General features: G+C 41.2%; 2 protein-coding genes across 3 annotated transcripts in view; one reads left to right on the forward strand and one right to left on the reverse strand.

Moving 5' to 3' along the window:
• The window catches only part of LOC132383381 (stromal membrane-associated protein 2-like), a 63,754-nt gene extending 48,648 nt beyond the window's left edge, over positions 1 to 15,106 (forward strand). Inside the window, exons 9-12 of one of the 2 annotated variants that reach the window (XM_059954272.1) lie at positions 4,551 to 4,858; positions 5,431 to 5,533; positions 10,575 to 10,649; positions 14,808 to 15,106. In XM_059954272.1, coding sequence (XP_059810255.1) covers positions 4,551 to 4,858; positions 5,431 to 5,533; positions 10,575 to 10,591 — 428 coding nt within the window. In that variant the 3' untranslated portion in view covers positions 10,592 to 10,649; positions 14,808 to 15,106. Of the gene's footprint in view, positions 1 to 4,550; positions 4,859 to 5,430; positions 10,256 to 10,574; positions 10,650 to 14,807 lie in introns of those variants that run through there. The other variant, XM_059954271.1, reaches the window with a different exon arrangement.
• Positions 15,107 to 15,238: 132 nt separating this feature from the next.
• rims3 (regulating synaptic membrane exocytosis 3) overlaps positions 15,239 to 21,215 on the reverse strand; it is a 304,991-nt gene continuing 299,014 nt past the window's right edge. The window contains exons 7-8 of the mRNA XM_059954273.1: positions 16,991 to 17,130; positions 15,239 to 16,376 (exon numbers count right to left, since the gene is read on the reverse strand). Coding sequence (XP_059810256.1) covers positions 16,164 to 16,376; positions 16,991 to 17,130 — 353 coding nt within the window. The 3' untranslated portion in view covers positions 15,239 to 16,163. The remainder of the gene's footprint in view (positions 16,377 to 16,990; positions 17,131 to 21,215) is intronic.

The following is a 21,215-nucleotide window of genomic DNA, read 5'->3' on the forward strand; positions in this document are numbered from 1 at the left end:
AAGAGTCTTTTTATCTGTTCCTTTGTATTCCACTAATGAAACAGAACTTAGTAACTTGCCCATGTGCGGGTGAATCCATCTACTAAAGCTGTAGAACAGGGGTTCACAACCTTCTTTATGCCATGGATCCTTACCATTAATTGAGGTGTCCATGGACCCCAGGTTGGGAACTCCTGCTGTACAAGATGGATTCTCCTGCATCTAATTCTTCCTGGCTTCACCTCTGTGTATGTTGACTCATAATTGTAGCAGGCTTTTGTTCTTACCCTTGAGCTATGAAAGCAGTTATTGGCATCAAGGCACAGTCTCTTTAGCATCTTTACTGTTCCTCCACCGTACACCGTAATATGAGTTACAGCATACTGATGGCATGTCATTTAACTGACAGCCTCATAGTAGACGGATCTTGTCTAAGCAAGGACATGGACCTGCTGCAATTTGCCTATCGCCACAATAGGTCTACAGTGGATGTAATCTCACTGGCTCTCCACTCGGCCTGATAGCTCAGCATTCAACACAATCGTACTCAATTATTCTAATCAAAAAGCTCTAAAATCTGGGCCTCTATACCTCCTTCTGCAACTGGACCATTGACCTCTTCATTGGGAGACCATAGTCTGTGCAGATTGGAAATAACATCTCTTCGCTGACACATAACGCTGGTGCACCTCAAAGATGAGTGCTTAGCCCACTTCTCCACCCTCTCTACACCCACAATGGTGTGGCTAGCCATAGCTCAAACAGCATTTATAAATTTACTGATGACACAACTATTGCTGGCAGAATTTCAGATAATGAGAAGGCATACAGGAGCGATATAAATCAACTGGTTGAGTGGTGTCACAGTAACAACCTTGCACTTGACGTCAGTAAGACCAAGGAATTGATTGTGGATTTCAGAAAGAGGAAGTGAAGAGAAACCACACCAGTCTTCATTAAGGGATCACCAGTTTAAAGTTCCTGGGTGTCAGCATCTCTAAAGATCAGTCCTGGGCTGCACTTAAGCTTGCAGTTACAAAGAAAACATGACAGCAGGTATGTATATTTCATTAGGAGTTGGTATGCCATCAAAGACTCACAAAACTTTCTACAAATATACCACGGATAATATTCTAACTGGTTGCATCACCTTCTGGTATGGAGGGACCACTGCACAAAATCAGAAATTTGTTTCCAATTGGTTATTTCTGCAGTTTTGTTTTATTTGTTGTCAGGACCTTGTTGCTGGTAACATCAGAATTTTGTCTTCCATTTGCTTCCCAGAGAAGGTTTCACCACAGGAGGCAACTATTTGACACACTGAGAAGCAAAAAGACTAGATACTAGAATTCTAAAATTAAAAAAAAAATGCCAGAAATGATCGGCGGGTCACATTCTGAGGGATGAGAAGCAGAATGATTGTTTCAGATCTGATGAAAGTTCTCCAACCTGAAACATTAAATCTTTTTCTGTCCCCATAGATGCAGCCTGACATCTTGAGTATTTCAAACATTTCCTACTTTTATTAATCGTCTTACACAATCAAAATGACAGTAAAATATTGAAAGTCCAAGAGTGGACGTGGAGAGGATGTTTCCTATAGTGGGGGAGTCCAGGGCCAGAGGGCACAGACTCAGAATAGAGGATGTTGATTTAGAACAGAGATGAGGAGGAATTTGTTTAGCTAAAGGTTGGTGAATCTGTGGAATTCATTCCCACAGACGGCTGTGGAGGCCAAGTCACTGGGTATATTTAAAGTGGAGGTTGATGGGTTCTTGATTAGTAAGGGCATCGAAGGTTACAGAGAGAGGACAGAAGAATAGGGTTGAAGAGGGATAATAAATCAGCTATGATGGAATCCTGGAGCAGACTTAGGTCAAATGGCCTAAATCTGCTTCTATGTCTTACAGTCTTAGAAAACAAGTTTTCTACCCTATACTATACAGAAAAAGATGGGTTATATAACAATCACCATAATTTCTTACTGACACTTTAGCTTCCAGATTTTTAAATCTATATTCAGATCCTCAAACTGGAATTTGAAGTAGCTTTTTCAGAAATTAATCCAGGGTGCTAAACTGTTGATTCTGCAGATGCAATAACATTTCATACATTGAATCTTAAAGAGATTGTAAGTTTGGTGAAAATTTTGCTTTTAACAGCACATATTTCTGACGGTGTTTCTCAGTTAAAGTTCAAATTCGAGTTTAATTATCATTCAACCATACATGAGTACAGCAGAACAAACCTGTGTTCCTCTGGGGTTAAGTGCAAAACAGCACAACACAGCACAGGGCACACTCACAGCACATTCAATATAGGAAGTAAACATAGCGTCATTCAAGAAAATGTATTTATTATTTTGTATATATATATGTAAAGTCCTTGAGTGATGTCTGCAAATTGATGCAGTTCCCAGTCATGCCACCAATTGAACACCAGAGGGCAGCACCAATGGGAGAGGCCAGCCCTCAACTGAGTATGGAAGCCGTGCTACACTACCTCCAGCGCCTCCTCTTCTGGACTGCAATGCAAGCAAGCCCACAACTTGAGGCTCAGTCCTCTCTACACCCGAGGCCATGCAGCATCCCTACCATCTCCGCATATGTAAGGCTCCTTTTCATCGACAACAGCTCTGCCTTTAATACCATCATTCCAAATAATCTGATTCCTAAGTTCCAGAACCTGGGTCTTAGCACTCAGATCTGCAGCTGGATCTTCAACTTCCTCACAGACAGGGCCCAGGCTGTAAAGATAGGGGACAAGCTCTCCTCTACAATCACTCTGAGCACCGGTGCCCCACAAGGCTGTGTACTCAGCGCCCTGCTGTACTCACTGTACACCCATGATGTACAGCCAAGTTTCCATCGAACTCAATATACAAGTTTGCTGATGACACCACAATTGTAGGCCGTATCTTGGGTAATGATGAGTCTGAGTACAGAGAGGAAATTAAGAACCTGGTGGCGTGGTGCAAAGACAATAACCTATCCCTCAACGTCAGAAAGAGGAAGGAATTGGTTGTTGACTTCAGAAGGAGTAGCGGACCGCACGACCCCATCTACATTGGTGGTGCACAGGTGGAACAGGTCAAAAGCTTTAAGTTCCTTGGGGTGAATATCACCAATGACCTGACTTGGTCTAACCAAGCAGAGTCCACTGCCAAGAAGGCTCACCAGCACCTTTACTTCCTGAGAAAGCTGAAGAAATTTGGCCTGTCTCCTAAAACCCTCTCTAATTTTTATAGATGCACTGTAGAAAGCATTCTTCCAGGGTGCCTCACAACCTGGTATGGAAGTTGTCTTGTCCAAGACTGGATGAAGCTGCAGGAGATCGTGAACATAGCCCAGCACATCACACAAACCAATCTTCCATCCTTGGACTCACTTTACACTGCACGCTGTTGGAGCAGTGCTGCCAGGATAATCAAGGACACGACCCACCCAGCTAACACACTTTTTGTCTCTCTTCCCTCTGGGAGAAGGTTCAGGAGCTTGAAGATTCATACGGCCAGATTTGGGAACAGCTTCTTTCCAACTGTGATAAGACTGCTGAACGGATCCTGACCCGGATCTGGGCCGTACCTTCCAACTATCCGGACCTAACTTGCATGACCTTACTTTCCCTTTTCTATTTTCTAATTATGATTTATAATTTAAAATGTTATTATACTTACTTCGATTTGTACTCCAGGGAGTGCGAAGCACAGAATCAAATATCGCTGTGATGATTGTACGCTCTAGTATCAATTGTTTGGTGACAATAAAGTAATCCAAGTAAGTAATCTGTCACACCAACAAAGAGATGAAACAGGCTTATGGTATTTTACATTATCGATGTCCAACAGGGTCTTGTGATTGCAAGTGAAATGTCCAAGACAAGCCCTGGCTGTTAAAATGCACGGCACCTTCTTGCACCAAGTCTGCTGTTTTCCTGTAGCAGGCACCAACGCTGGTCGACATCAAATCCAGCCCTTCCACCAACAGGCAGTTCACTGATGGGATAGACTTGCAGTACCTGAAGTTCTTAAAGTCCAGCATTTTCTTGTGATTGTAAAAAAAGATGAAACACCTTCGATTGGCCTCTAAGAGTCTGCTGCATCTGACCGTGCTGCTATCTTACTGGAATCATCTATCTTGAGTTCAAGTCGGAAATGACTGCCGTTCTCACATGAAGGTCGACTCTGTTCTGGGTTGACTGTTCTGCTGTAGCATGCTATGGTAATGCTGGCAGCTTTTGAACAAAATCCAAACAGGGAATGATCAGCTTGTTCAGTTTCTGAGGTGTAAAGAGTTAAGTGTTTCAACAGGATCCTGGCTCTGGGTCAGTGCAGTCTGACTGGAGATGCTGAACTACTAGGTCGACACAGTCCCTCTCAATTACTAATTGATTTTGCTGTTAATTAACAACAAAAGCAATTAATATAATCTTTATTGTTGCATGTTTCTTCTTGTAATGTGCTGCTACAAATTTTACAATATATGTCAGTGATAATAAACCTGATTCTGATTCTCATGCTGACTCCACACTGATTAAAACTGGAACTGAGAGACTGCTGTTGTGTTTTCCAGGTGCGATGTTTATGCCCTCTGCACAAACACCCTATGGTCCCTGTCTGGCACCTGGCTTTGCAAATTTTTCCCCGGTGGGCAGTGGAGCCATGCCGGCCAGTGCTGTGATGGGTAATGTGGGGCAGTCATTGGGCATGGTGGCTCCAGTAGCATTGCCACCAGGATTCGTAGGTAGCATGCAGGCCGGGGTGATGGGTGCACCCAATGGGATGATGACACAGCCGGGTACACACATGGCTGGAATGGCCATGTCTCAGCCGGTGTATGGAGTCCAGCAGGCACAGCAGCTGCAGTGGAACATTGCACAGGTAAGGCTCTTCCTGCCTCAGAAGGGAATAAACAGCCTGTTCAGCCCATCTAGTCCGTGACGAACTATTATTATGCCTAGTCCCATTGATCTGCACATGGACTGTAGCTCTGCATACCCCTGCCATCCGTGTTCTTATCCAATTTTCTCTTAAATGTTGAAATCGAACCTACATCCCTTCATAAATTTGTATACCTGTCAAGTCTCCCCTCATCCTTCTATGCTCCAAGGAATGCTTTCCTGTAGGTGACCAGATCTGCACATAATACTCCAATTAGGCCTCAATGCCTTGTACAACTTCAACATAATATCCCAACTGCTGTTCTCAATACTGATTTATAAAGGCCAATGTGCCAAAAGCTCTCTTTATGACCCTATCTACCTGTGACACCATTGCAAGGAATTATGGATCTGTATTCCCAACATTCAGACATCAGAAAATCTATAATTACTAATTGGTTGCAATTCTAAGTCTGTCTCCCTCTTCACTGATTTGGGAAAAGGGTGTACTTCATAAAATTTAAGGTGTGAGGAGATAGTTTTCTGCGTTCAGCTGACCTTCTTTATTTTCAGATGACTCAGCATATGGCAGGGATGAATTTCTATGGGGCCAGTGGTATGGTGAATTACGGACAGTCACCAGTGTCTATGGGAGCAGGAACTGCTCCAGCAGCAGGTCAGTCCCTCGGAACCCAGATATGGAAATAGGAAGAGAGAAACGACAATCTCTCCATGCTTTGAAACTACGCAGAAGACATTTTGGCTTCTTCTCTTCTCCAGCCAGTTTGCTCCGTGCGATTTCAAATCCATTTTGCCGAATGGCCTTACATGGACTTGGCAAGAATTTCACTATCAAAACAGCAGTCATCATTACCAAAGTCAATTTTAAAACTATTTTTCTCCCAAAGAATGTTTTGGGAATCTAATTCCCTCCTAGGCAGAATCTAAGAAGGATGTGTGATCCTGAAGTCTGGCGTTAGAAGTGTTGTTGGCACAGCTTTCTCCACTCATTCCCAAATTCTGCTCGTCATTCAGGTGGGTGACCCGCCTGAGTAGCCACAGGATGCCTTGTTCATGATACTGGGTTAAAATTATGAAGTTTGGACTTTGGACAGATCAGATTTGGAGGGGAAAGGAAATGATGGTTGAGTTTATTAACCAGTCATTGAGCCTCATGTCACAGTTGGACAGAATGTGAACTATAGCACAAATGTGCCTATATAATAAGGCCTTTATTGATGCCTATACAAAAACCGCTGGTTCTAGCTTTATCATTAGGCTAATAATTTTGATATTGAATAGATATTTGTTTACTGTGGTTAAGGTAGTCCTTCTGGAACTTGCTTAAAAAAATGCTGTTCATCAGCTGATTAGTGTCAGTACTATACTTAAACCTTGGCAGCTGGTGTGAAATTTAATTAAAGACTAAATCGGAAAATCTAGTGAGAGATACAAGTGGGATAGACTAGTTGTGTACTGTGCTTTCTAGCACACTGCAAAGCCAGGTAGGCTGAAACCTGCCCCTTGGGATGGGATGCCTCACCTCTTACCAGTGTCCTTAGAGCAAGCTCCACGTTGCCCAGTTAATGTCACTTCAACACAAAAAAAAAATCATCAGATGATTTTTTTACAAAGGTTCCAAGCAGGGTCACTTTAAAATAGGGCAAAGCACACTTGAGTGAGATTTTAAAATAATTAAAGAAAAAAAACAGGGTAACTTTTAACATAATCGACTAAACCAAATTGTAATTGAACTGTATCTAAACTGTAATTGAACCAAAAGGTAGAATCATTAATATGATTAGACTCTTTAGCTCCTGGTTGAGGGAGAGAGTTCAGACATGCAGCCTTAACTCTACAGTGTCTCATAGCATGGCTGAGGACAAAATACTCTCCATGCTCGTGAAATTTGGTTGCTGCTCACTCATTCAGTAAGCTCCCATCTCTGTGTTAGACCTGCTTGTGTTGCCTTTCCCAGCAGTCAGTAAATTTTATTGATTTGCCATCTGGATTACCCCTGAGTAAAAAAACACCACAGTTTAATACAAGGCTGTGTAGGGCTTTCCAACAATCTGTGCAACAATTAGGAGCAACATTAGAGAATAGTTAGAATGCTGTGTGAGGAATAAAGTGCTACACAACTGGTAAAGATGTCCAGTCACCAGTGGAGATTGCCCTTTTATTTCTACCTCAAACGAGAATGCATTCCAAGGTATTAAGCACCTTTTCTTTAGGCTGTGGAGGGAACTCTTTGCACTTACCAGCTATGTTGCTGCTTTAACTTGCTTTTCAAGCAGATTGAGACTGGGTTAGGGGGTATGGGATGTTGAAAGGAAAAAGGCTAAGATCCATTCCATGATTATGCGTGTGATTCTTCACACACTGAGACCTGGTTTGATGTGGCAAGTAGTCACATCTGCACTTTTAGAGTATTTTGGGGGGGATTTCTTTTTTGCTCAAGTAGGGAATTCCAAATGGACATTTAAAAAATGTATTGAAACTGAAAAATGTCAGGCAGGTGTGTTTGAGGCCATTAATAGGTCAGTTAAGTGGACGAGTCTTCAGTATATTAGAAACAGGTACCCATCCAGTGAACTTGTAAAGGCCTGGCATAACAGGATTGTTTGCAGAGTACCTGACCACATGTTCCCTCAAAATACTGGGTGATTGAGCTTTTAAGAGCTGATTACATGGAGCTGTAGGCCTGTTATAGATGTGAGACTTTCACAAAATCTAGCAGGATTTTGGAGACTGTTTCCCCTTCCCAATCTGAATTGATAATTGCAAGCATTCTGATTTTATGCATTAAGATTAACTGGAAGTAGGTGTTTGCATTAAGGGGAAGCTGTAAGAACATTAAAATACAGGGTTAACACTGTATGTTTAAATATTTTTGGGGATTTGCCTTTTAATTTTATTCCTTTCATTTCTTTTTAAATAACCTTTCCATCAGTAAGTACTGAACTCAATATGTTAAAGAAATGTTGACAATGGCTACAGTCTTGTGTTTAACTTGTTATCCAGAGGAATGAGAAAAGCAGCTGAGTGCTAATTGTGTGTTTTCCCCAGTGGTTGTTTTGCCAAGCTTTAAATAAGTCCTGAGCAAATTGTTTGGGATGAAGAATAAAATGCATTTTGATGTGAAATAAGCTGCTTGGGGAGCAAGAGGTTAAATGCCTGTCTTTAACACAATTATGAGTGCTTCTTCATTTCCAAGAGTCAATGCAGTCAGCATTATTCTGGTTATGTGACACTGAACAAAGTGAGATTGGATCTAATGTGACAGAAGAGATGTAGCTGCTGGTCAGCTGGCTGGTTCAGCGACGTTGTATCATTGCTTACTCCTTCCAAAGCCCATGGAGAGTCATTCTTTTGTGGTGTGTAGGACTAATGTTCCACCCAAATTACATGATCCCCCACCTGACTTGGTGAGTTGGTTCTTTATGTCTAATTAAACGACTCCTCTCACAACTCCTTGTGAGTCTGAAGCCAGAACATGGGAAGTGTGTAGCTGCAGGTGACAGCTATGTTGTGTCAGACACTGCCTTTGTGAACTGTTTTTATGTGGATGGTCATAGAGAATGGTCCAAGCTGGTCAAGTGGGTGCAGTGGTCTTGAAGCAGGAGGAGGGAGTCCTGGATTTAGTTCACTGTTGGTTTATCGAAGTTCTTTGTATTGTCCGTTGAGGGGCATTTCAGGTTTAAAATGGCATGAGTATATTAAGCAGCATCAGGGTTGGAAAATAAATTTCCTTCCCTCAGATTGACATGGGTTCTGAGAGAGTGGCTGTTACTTGCTTGGGTCTGTAATGCTAACTTTGCTAGGTATTACAGCTTACCACTTAGTCTTTCAAACCAACTGTATTCATTGTTTACACGTAGTCACATGCAGCTGTACTTTAAGCATAATGAACTGTGCTGTAGCACTGGTTTCCCAGCTGGTGTGGTAGTTTTATATTTGTGTCCACCTCTTCCATTGCCCCTTTCGTCCACCCTCTTTCGTTTCAAACGTTGGCCTTTGCCAGCAGTGCGTCAGTGGGTAAAGGAATCTGCGAGTCAGGTTGCTATGTTTGCCCTCCATGTTTAAAATAAAGACATCCTTCCAACCGTAGTGAGATTTCAAATCCTATGGAGTGCAAGACATGGTGGTGTTGCTGAACTCACTAATTTTCTGTAGGGATTTTGTGGTTCATGGAAAGTGCTGTTCTATCTCCAACCGTCCTTTTGCCAACCTGGATTGAAGTAACAGTGATAATAAACCTTTTCTACAACACCACAGTTAACTAAATGGCAGCTCGCATCTTAACTGTTAATGAGCAAGAGGATTGAGCTGGGTGCCGACGGAGTTCATGAGGAATGTGAGAAAGCATAATGTATTTGCAGAAATGAATGTATTAATATAAAGCTAATTTGTGCTATTTTTGAGGCTGCTGTGTTTATAAGAACAAATTTTTATCTATAAACTGTGATTTTAAAAAAAAGAACTAACCTTGTTTTCTCTTTTGGACCATTGAAGGGTGGCCATCGTACAGTGCAGAACCAGGATGTGGTTTCAAATGGGAAGAGTGTTGTAAGCTGGAACAAGGGTTTAAGGTGGAGGTATTGCTCAGGGGGTAGAGGACCATTTTATATTAAGCTTATACACAGTGGTTTGTACCTTAACCTTATTTGGGTAACTGGTGGAGATATTAAGAAATGTTGCCCTTTGGCAAAGTATTCACTAGTTTATTTTACTGGATTTGAAAAGTTAGCCTTGTGCTAAATTGGAAATAAGTTTTCATTTTTGAATACATAAAGCTATTTTTCCAAAACACCTTCCTATTTCTGGTTGCTGTTATGTTCACTAGGTTGGATTGACTGTAATCGGTTCACTCAGACGGCTCACTGACTTGAGTCTGAGGTTAGGTTGGCAATGACTGTGATCAAACTAGTGGCCATCAACCCGTGAACAACTGTGACATTCTCATCTCCAACCCCACTGCCACTCAGGGCTACTTGTTCCCATTGTTACACCATGCTTCACCTGCAATTGTTTATGAGCCACATTTGTGCTTCGCTCTGTGATTCAGTTCTGTTTGTGTAATAGCACTTAACCTTTTTGCAACATTTGTATAAGGAACTGTCTGGGACCAGCTTAGCATTCAGAATCAGTCAAAATGATCCCTTGTGCTCTCTCTCCTATCTTGACCCTCACAAGAATTGAAAGCTCACTCTACTATTGCACAATCCCTGTCACTATTCTAAGCATGCCAGCAATGGAGTAACTTTTATGTGAATGTGTTTGCATATCCCAGATTTCTGCTTCCAGCTGATCTGTATTATATATAAAAATTCTAACTAATATAAAGATTGTGGTGGAAACATGGAAAATAAAGATTTTATTAAAGATTTACTTTGATATTGAATAGAATTGTGTTCTAGTTTGAAATCTCGCCACTCATTCCTGTGCCAGTTACTTATGGGGAAAGTTGCTTCTTCACCATCCTGTCCACTGCAGTTGTGCAGAGAAGACCCGGCAAACATTAAGAATGTCCATCATATAGAAAACCACAAATGTACTTGGAGAATGAACAGGCAGTTACTGCCGGTATTTTTATTAGTTGAGTTTTACAAGTCCATGCAAGTACAAGCTTTGTCTGTGTCGTTAACAGGATTGTTATTAAAATTGCTAGATGTTTTTTTTTACAAAATTACCGTGTGCATTCTTCTCATCCGCAGATTCCTGCTGCTTATAAACATGACAGATAATAGACAATAATAGACAGATACTGTGGAGCCTGCTGAAGGCAAGAGGTATAAAATGATTGAGAGCACAAATATAAAAATGACCATTCCTTTAAAGAGACGGTATCCATTTTTCAAGCCTATTGTAATCACAGTTTGAAACCATCCAAAGACCAACTGTGCAGACGAATATTTTCAATTTATTTTCAAATATTTGCTTCAAATATCTCTTTGGATGAGAAATGCAGTTTTAATTATCTGGTGTTTTTAAGATGGCTGTTAGTGCTGATTCAGTGTGTTTAGACTGTCCCAGTTTGGTGATGGATTTTTATTCAGTTTTGATTGTGCCCCTGTTGGTAACAGCAATGTCAAGATCCTGCTTTTCCCAGATTTACTGTTGCCCATTGCCTTGCAAAAATGTCAGGGCTCTAGTACGCCTATTGGATGAGACCTCATGTATGCAACTGTTACAATGCTTTGGAAGTAATTTGTTAGAGAAACATGTACATGTAACACCACACAAAGTTCTGGGCCATCCATTCAAATCTAGTTGCAACACGTTAGGAAGGGTGTGAAGGTTTCAGAGAGGTTGTAGAGAAAGAAGATTGCCAGGTTGGTTCCAGGGGTGGGTGAATTTCAGCCACCTGGTCAGTCTGGAGAAGCTAGAATTCACAATGGAGTAGAGAAGGCTAAGAAGAAACCGAACAGTGAACAGTATTGGGGTAAGTAGAGAGAAGCTGCTCCTGTAAGGGAATGACCGAAGGACCAGGAAGTGCAGATTTAAAATTTGGAACAGTATGTATGAAGGAATGTGTTAAATGAATAAGGTAGTTAGAATCTGGAACTTGGTCTGTGGTAGCCATGGAAACTGGATGGAATAGGACCTTTAAATGGGAACTTTAAGGGCTATGGAGAAAGCAGAGCAATGGATTTGGTGGGATTATGTACTGGGAACTGGCACATATTCCAAAGACTGCATGCCCCCATATCTTTGCAATTGTATGATTTTATGAACAAAAACAGCCAAGAACAACATAAGATGTGATTACAACAGGCTTATTACACCCCAGCTTATCTCATACACCTGGAAGAATATACAGGTTCTCCAGCCATGCTCTTTCATATCTACAGTTCACCCTCAATACCATTCAGAGGTCCACTGTGGATGTTGGCACAATTATAGGCAAAACATTTTGTGATGTTCATCAGGGTTATTAAAATTTACCTTTGATTTATTTTTGCTGGCTTATACCTCTGAGTGATGGACTGTAAATAAATACTGGGCTTGAATACCTTCCATTAGGGTTGAGGATGATGGACACTTCTGTGGGTTCTGAGGTGACTGAGGGTGGGTAGACCCTCTGCTTTTTGTTGGGCTCACATAGAAACTTGAGGTTCACAGTGCCTCATCCAATTTCCCTCTGCTACCTGATGCAGTTGTAGGCCAGGGATTCCCACATGTTGTTAAGAATGTCTCACTTTTCCAAAGAGGCTTGTAGTGCATCTTGGAATGCATTTTGTCATCCTGCTAATCTCTTGTGAGAGAATTCAGGACTCTTGTGTCAGACACATTGAGGAACAGGGTGTGATAAACCCATTATACTTTAATGATTTAAAGTCTAATTTGAAAGCAAAGCAAACTAGTTGAGGACAATGGTATTTAACTTAAGTAAATCATACTTTAACATTGATTCTAGTTTAGACATACTCTATAATATAAATTGTGTAGTACAATAATGAACTTAGTCTGTCCATATACCAATGAAAGTTAGATTCCATAATGTATTTTCATGATAGGAACCAATTTATTTGTCCTAGCCAATGATCCTGGATATCTAAAAAGCTCATACCAGTTTTCTTTAGACTTGTGTGTACTTTGCAAAGGATTCATTTTTGTAACAGCAGATTGGACTTCATGACTAGATTGCAAATGTCGGTCACTGTGGTAATGTCACATTGGTATTGTCAGCTGACTGTGGGAAAACAAAGCAGTATAAATGAATGCAGAGCAAGGAGACTAGTTTCTTCCAACAGACAATAATGCCCCTTCACCAATCGAGAGAATATTGGTAGAGCTAGGATCAACATCTGCCCAGTAAGATAGATAGGATGGCTAAAGCTACTGTGGGGCCACATACCCATTCAGTTTACTAACTTGCTTTTGTTTTTAGGGGTGCGCTACTCTGATGCAATGTAGGCTAATGTGCAACTTTTAGCAAAAGAGTAGCTGTGTCTCACTTGTTTACTAGGTTTCACCTTTGAATCTTCTCATTGATACTCATAGGAAAAACAGAAAGATTGGCTTAGAGAGGGCTTCAAACTGGAAAATTGTATTTTAAGTTTCACAAATTGTGTGTACCTCCTTCCCAAATCTGTCTCCTGAACAAAGTTCCTTTTAAACTGAGGTTTTAGTTACTCCTCCTACTATCTCATCTTTTGCTTTTTCTGATCAGCATTTTTGTTCTGATTATTCATCAGTAAAAGCAATTGGAATGTAACTTGCATGAACTCTGGAAGTAACTCCAAACCTTTTCCTGGCTTTCTGGATTGAATATTACCGTATCTTTAATCTTCTATTTTACTCGTAGGAGAACAACAAAGATGGTCTTCTGTCTTATGGATGTAGAAAAAGCATATTTTTAACCACTGGTTGCAAATCATTCATTGTAGAGATACAAAGGGAAACTATGCTCTTTTTTCGTCTGAGTTGGCTGGGAACTATATAAAAGGTGCTGTGCACTCTAGGTTTGCAGAGGTCAGATTAGGGTAAGGTGTGACTGTATGCAATCTCTGTATTTGTAGAACAGCCCTAAAAATTATATAAAGTTTTGACACCCAGGCAAAATTAAAGGAGAGTTGGCTAAGAAAATTGATGGGAGATGAGGGGGAATCAATAAAGCATTTGCACATTTCTTTTCCAAACATTGTTACAGGCTGCCAAAAAATGGTCCTCTCTTTTTACCTTTTAGCATTCTGATTGAAAATGTCACGTATACAATACTGAGATGCTTAATGCACTTTATATACTCCACAAAGACAGTGCAATCAAGGTTAACAATAGGTGCATCATAATCTGACCAAACGTTACAAGACAAGTTTTTAGTTATTATATCAAACCAATGATGTGACCTCTGACAGTTTGATAGTAAAACCACATTACTTATACAGAGGGAAATGCCCTTTTAACAGTAAGTCATCTGATGTGTTGGATCTTAATTTGATGGTAAAACTGCATAAAGTTCTTGTGTGTGTGTGTTTTTTAAAGGGAAAAAAAACCCATCTCAGTCCTCATACAAAATTGTTTTGCAGTCCCAGCCTTGCTACAGAGAGAAATCCACAAAACAGCTTCTATGTAATAGGTAAAGAATAATTTCCATCAACATGTGAATACCACCTTTGCAAACAAAGAATATCTTTTTCCTACAGTGACTGAATTTTCCACTGCATTTCAAAACTGGTAAGCCAGATAACGGTAACCATTCCCTACCCCTACTTTTTTCAATGGTCCAATGCTTTGTGACATCACTAGATCTCATTTTCAGACGGCCAGTGGTTTACGTCATATGCAGAAAGCCTCTCTCTACACATTATTGATCCAAGAGTCAACATAGAATTGGCTGTGCTTTTTTTTTGCAATGATGTGAAAACATAGTAAGATCACAGCTACATGAGTGACAGTGCTACATTTTTGCCAGAATTACACAAAATATCACATTTAATCATTCCTTAACAATCAGCTCATTATCAAGCCTCTGTGTCCATGGAATCTTGAGAGTGAAGATGGAGGTTGGGAACTATGGATCTGCATAGGTTCCTCACCTCTTGCCGTTCAAGTTTTTCATGGTTTCACACAGTAGGCTAATGTGAGCAGCTACAAAACCATAAAGTGCTTCCCTTTGAGATACTCTGTCCTTTTCCTTTTTTTATTATTGGTGGATTACTGAAGGCTAATTTGCCTTTTGCAATCCCCAGAAATCCACCATTAGTCATTATTGTCCTTGCTCAGTTAAGATCTTCAGATGGTGAAAGTTAACAGCCATTGGCCATACCTAGGCCCATATCTTCCTGAAAGACATTGGTTGACATGAAAAGTTGGCTCCCCATCCAATATGCTGCTCATGCTAAGTTCCACCTCCAACCTGATCTCATTGATGCTAATGAGAAAACTAGGATTGCTGTAAATCTTTGTAACAATCACCTAATGTGAATATTTACTTCTTTCTCTAGGTCAGAATGGCTTCATGTCAGTTTTCCTTTTGAATCATCCATGATGAGAATGGTATATCCTTTGGCCTCATACCATGCCGAATGAGGTGGCCAGTGTGGCTGGGCCTGATTGGAGAGCTATCTTCTCTCTCTTCAAATGTCTACATTTCTTAAAGCAAGGCTGGTTTCAGTATCTTTTGAACAGACAGCGCTGTGTAATATTTCCATGTTTGAGTGACAGTTTGAGAGATTTTCTGGATCTCAAGCTCACAGGGCAGCTCATTGAAGAAAAATAAAACAGTAGCCCTTCTGATTCCTTAGCTGCCTGTTGCCAGGATCCAGTGGTCAGAGCTCCGTATTTCCAGAACTATCTCAGCATCTTATTCTTTTGAAGTCACCAAAGTTTCAAGATGGTAAAAGCATGCAGATGTTCATTGTTTCGTATTTCCTAGGGTGCAGTAATTCAGATATGTGAAGGAATGTGTTAAGTTGAAGAGATGTCTGGATTGGCTTGGACTATTCAGGTCTCAATCCAGCCAGCGCTTGCTGCACTGAGATTTCAGTGCATGGAATAAGTAGTGTGCCTTGTGCCTGGTGCCTTCCTGCAGGAAGTGTGGAAGGGTGGAATATAGCTGCCTACCAAGGTTCGGGGTGCTGAAGGATACGTTATCTATGGAAAGGTTGTACAAGTATTCAGCATGCCTTCTCAAACCTCATTCGATAGGAGGGTACTCATGCTCAGAGACACTCGGTAAGGCATAGTTGGGATCATGGGCTTGTTGATGCAGGGTTCAAGGAGGAATTCTGTTGTGGTAAGAAGGGTCAGCACACTCTCCATGTGACCTAAATGCTGACATCTTCCACCATCTCTGAGAGAGAACCTTTACTAACATATTCCAGATGCATTAAACTGAAGCAAATGCACAGTAGTCATGGGGGAGAGAGCAGAGAGGGCTGTGTTTTTCTTCCCTCTGGTTGGGTCCGTGACTCGGTGAGAAAATGTGACAGCATTGGGAAAGAATGGGTGACAGCATCCACTCTTCGATCTACTGCATTGTGCTGTCTGAATTTTCTGGCTTCCTTTGACTCTCATTCCAACTGTTGGTTGCGGTGTGTGCATTGCCCTCAGGAGAAGAAAGGTTTGTCCGTGAACTGTAGTGGAAGGTTCTCCCTCTATTGCACATTATCCCTTATACATATGAAAGCAAATTACCCAAAATGTAAAATGAATGCACAGGTTGCAGATTACTTATAATTTTCAAGGTCAACAAAAGTAAAATCAATAACGGATACGAGCATTGGTCGAATTGCACATACAGTATATACAGCCTGCCCCTTGGCATTCCGATGATATGCACAAGTCCTGTAAGTGAAGACCTAGTGGCCAGCTGGGCCTGTGCTGCTGTCCAGTGAGGACTGGGAGAGCCGACGAGTGATGGGTGTCACTGTGGAATCCACGAGAGATGAAGTCGGGAAGAGTTTGTACCAGCCTGTGACTAATGTGGACAGGTCGAGCTCCTCCAGTAGGATCTGGGCCATCCCCATGAAGTATTTGTGGTCCATCCGACCATAATCTCCCCACACTATGACCTGAAAGTACATCAAGAGTTACAGGTGATATTTGCAAGACAGGAAAAGATCTGTTTATAAAAGGGTTTGTGACATTTTGTCCTGTGGATTTGATGATACAGGAACCCAGAAATAAATCTGAGAAATGTCTGTCCCTTCACTTCAAGCATTTCCACAATAACTTAAATTCAGAATATATTTGCAGTGAAATTTCCCACTAAAGTTCCACTATGATTAGTGGTTTGGGCACAATGAGGATTGCAGTAAAAGGAAGAGGGGAGCCCATGGGAGGATTTTAAAAAGATACAAAATGTAAAACTGAGGCAGTGTGACCATCACCACACCAGTCCATAGGTATTACAGGTGACTCAGGGTATATGCTGTGGGATACTGGGTGACCTGACTGGAATCACAAACGGACTGGACCAGGTAAAACCAAGAGTTCTCTTATAAATAATAAACCAATTGATTATCAAAGTTAATACTTTACTATCAGCTTTTAATTTTTACATTGTATCAACACATTCTCAAAGTTCAGAATTTAAGCTCTGGATCATCAGTCCAAAGCCACTATATCCGACTAGATAAAGTCACTAGTGGGTCCCACCCCTTGCAAAGGGAAGCCTGGCACTAACCTGAAGCACCCTACCCTGAGGGCCCTCATCAAACAGCAATGCCTGCTGGTAAACTGGATCCAGGGTCTTCTTTGATAACTTGGTTTTTCTCTTTGCAATGCACACACCATTCTCCAGGAGATACACTTTAATGTATGGGACTGAAACACAGAAAGGGCAGGTTGTTAGCAGGCTCTTGTAGAAAAGTAAGTAACCTGGACATATCAAATACTTACAAAATATCAACCTGCATTTATGTTGCACCTCATTAAATCACAATATTCCCCAAAGAGCTTTGCGCCCAGTGGAAGAAGCACTGTTACTCTGACCTACAAAGCAATTTATGCACAACATGATACCAAAAACAAAAATGGATAAATTGCCAAAGAAGCTTTGGTCCTGGCTCAAGGATAAACCATGCTGTGAAGATTCTTTCCCGGACGTGGCAGCTTCTCCACTGATGCGAGTTTCACATGTGTTAATCAAAAGATGCCACCTCCAACATCTGCCATTCAGCTGAAGCTGAATCAGAGTAAGGTTTAATATCACTGGTATATGTTGTGAAAAAGGCACCAACCAGTTGTTCAGTGAGAGCTTCTCACTCTTTGGTCTGGAACATCAATTCCCACAAAAGCTGAGATGGCATCCAGTGAGGGAGATGGAGGGCCAGAGCTGTGTATGGTGGGTCACTTCTCATAGATTTGATTGAGTTTTTTGGTGATTGATGAGGGTAGGGCAGTGAATAGAGTCTATATGGATTTTAGAAAGGCTTTTAACAAGGTTCCTCATGGTCGGCTGATCTAGAAAATTATGGCACGTGGGATGCAAAGTGAGCTGGTAAATTAGAAAATTGACTTGCCATATTGGACAGAGGGTAATGGTTGAAGGGTGCTGTTCCGACTGTAAGTCCATGACCAGTGCAGTTCCACAAGGATTAGTGTTGGCACTCTATTTCACCTCCTATCTATTACCATTAAGGTCAAATGCAAGAAGGAAGTGTACAGAAAACGGCAGGATTCTTAGGAGCCTTGGTGTACAGTAGGATACAAGTTCTCAGCTCCCTGAAAGTGGTAACAGATTAGGATAGTAAAGAAGGCATACAGCTAGAGGGTTATGTTTGAAAGTAGTGAGGTCAGATTGCAGTGATAAAACTTTAGTCACATTTGGAGTATTGTATGTAGTTCTGATTGCTGCTTTACAGGAAGAATGTGGAGGCTTTGGAGAGAGTACAGAAGAGGTTCACTGGGATGCTGCCTAGATTGGAGAGTTCGCTGTAAGGAAAGATTGGACCAACTTGCATTGTTTTCTTTAGAGCTTCAGAGGCTGAGGAGAGACTTGATACAGGCATATGCAATGATGAAAGGGACAGGTATGGTAGACAGTTCTTCCCTGGGTGTAAATGTCAATTACTAGAGAGCATAGGTTTGAGGTGAGAGGGGGTAAAGGAGATTTATAAGGCAATTTTTAAAACACATAAAAGGTGCCTGGAATGGGCTATCGGGAAAGGTGGTAGAGGCAGATACAGAAGCAGGCTTTTAGACAGACACACGAACAGGCAGGTGATGGAGTACACTGACCATGATTGGATTAGTTAGATTGGCATCATGGATGACACAGAGCTGGTGGGCCAAAAGGCATGTTCCTGTGTTGTATGTTTTTAAAATGTATGAGGGTCACATCTAAACTCTGGTTTCCAGTCCATATCCCTTGGTGTACAGTACCAAGCTAAAAGTTCAGATTTACCATAGTCTGCTTTATGGGAAAAGTTTCCACACTACTTTGAAGGCATTCCCAACCCTGTAGTTGGTTGTGGATATTGAAGTGATGATCTCATGTGTCTAACATTTAATGTCTTGGCACTCAAAAGTTCTCTGGATATAAATCATGCTTCATTATCTTTAGCTGCATTCTCTGATATTCCACACACCATTTGAAGTTCCTCCAGCCATTTAAATCTAACACACACACACACACACAAGTGGATAATTGTTTGTAACCTACAAAGAACACAACTAACCCTGGCTACAAAGCTGTGCTAATGTGAAAATTACTCACACGTACAATGTTCATGGGCCAAGCTGTTATCCAATTTTGAAATTCAATTATCATCCTTGGTCAACAAAGCAACTCCATCTCTGCTGATGAAACCTATGTTAATGTATGCTTCATGAGCAACTGATATTAACTCTTTACACAACATAGCTGGTACCAGGCATTGATGTGCTTTGAATGATAGATTTCCTTGTAGTTATTTCATCTGGAATATCAAAGTCACACATTAGATGCCTCTGAGATCATTCAGTTGTTTCTGAACTGGATCTCCTTCAGCTACATGACTTGGCTCTCAGTGTCCTTCTCCAACAGCATGTGGTCCTCACACTGATAATTTTTTAAAGCTTGTGTAACATCACAGGGACCAATCTTTGACAGGTCGCCCCTGCTCAGTGTTTGTCATTACCACCATTCCCCCAGCTTTTGTACAAAATTTACAAAGCATAATTTATTAATCTCAGTATCAACCTTTGAATTCCTTAAGAATGTGACTCACACTGTAGAGTTCCCTTAAGGACATAATATCTAGCAATCATATACTTTTAAGTGTTTGTAGTACTACTTTGGATTCTGTACCACTCTGCATCCTCCTTTGCAACCTCTGAATGGCCTTTTTGGTGTTCAATAGATAGGGGCTGGGGTTGTGGTGGTGAAAGGCACTTACTAAGACATTCAGATCCCTGTGCTTCACCTCACATTTATCTGAGTTAAATTCAATCTGCCATTTCTCTGCCCATATCTGTAATTGACCAATATCATGCAGTATTCTTTGCCAGTCTTCTACACTATCCACAACTCCTTCAGCCTTGGTGAAAATCCTATCTGCATTTTCATCCAGGTTATTTAAATACATTGGGATTTTTGCAGGATTAGTGTAAAGAGGTGCGGCCAGTGCATGAAGGGCCTGTTTGTGTTTTGTATGGCTCTGTAAGTCAGCGATTCTATAAGGTGCATATTACACTAGATCTACTCTTTCTTTCTATTCTTCCATTCTACCACTAAGAACCTGGGGATATCGGTATATTGAACTCTTATTTGTTGCTGGTTTATGGTCACTCAATGCAAGCCATCACTCTGGCATTGTCACTCAGTTGACAGCGTCATCATCTTTACACAACATCCAATCCCACTGCATTTCTACCCAGAGAGGACTTAAAGCCTTTGTTATCCACCATCACACTGCAGAAAAAAATTATAGTAATCACCTGAACAGACAGCCCACCAGTGTCCTATACATTTTGTATGTGACGATCTTCTCCAACCCAATGTGTCCATTGTCTCCCCCTGCTGCCACGCTGAGGTAACACCTCATATTCCATCTGGGTAGTCTCCAATCTGATGGCACGAAATTTGATTTCACTAAATTCTCTCTGTTCCCTCTTGCTTTCACTCATTCTAGTGGCCCACCCTGTCTTCATGACCTCCCAGGAGCTCCCTTCAGTTCTCCACCTTCTTCCATGGTCCAGTCCTCTCCTACCAGATTGCTTCTTTTTCAGCCATTTACCTCTTCCTCCTATCACCTCCCTGCTTCTCACATCTTTCCATTTCATTCCCCTCTCACCTGCTTTCTCTCATGTGGTTTCATCCATTACCTGCCAGCTTGTAGTACTCCCCTTGCCCCCACTTTTTTATTCTGGTTTTTGCTCCTTTTTCGAGTCTCAGCCTGAAGTGTTGACAGTTTATTTTGCTCCATAGATGCTGCCCGACCTGCAGCGTTTCTCCAGCATTTTGTGTGTGTTGCATAAGAAGGGGCTCTTGTGTTCACTTGAGTTTTTTGGGAATTCCCTGCTTCTAACTTAAGGATATCTAAACAGCTCATCATCCAAAGCATGTTGAGAACAAAATCTGTTGCCCCTGGCTCCTCATCAGCTGTTCTGTAGTCCTCTCAGATGCTGATATTTCTTTTCAATGCATTTATTTTCAAAATCATTGCTCACACTGCACCTTCCATTTATCACCAGCAGTAGGATAGTGGACCTCAGAGTAATGCTTGAATTATGTTAGACCAATTCATTGGAGTTCTGCGAGGAAGTAGAACGTATTCTGGACAAAGGAGAGTTGATGAATGTATTAAACTTCCAAAAAATGTTTGATAAGATATTCTACCGAAGATCATTGCAGAAGATAAAAAACTACTATGTGGATGTCAGATACTGGTGTGGAAAAAAAAACCGAGTAGCTAACAGGAACTAGT

Source organism: Hypanus sabinus, chromosome 30 (assembly GCF_030144855.1).
Source record: "Hypanus sabinus isolate sHypSab1 chromosome 30, sHypSab1.hap1, whole genome shotgun sequence".
Taxonomy (NCBI): domain Eukaryota; kingdom Metazoa; phylum Chordata; class Chondrichthyes; order Myliobatiformes; family Dasyatidae; genus Hypanus; species Hypanus sabinus.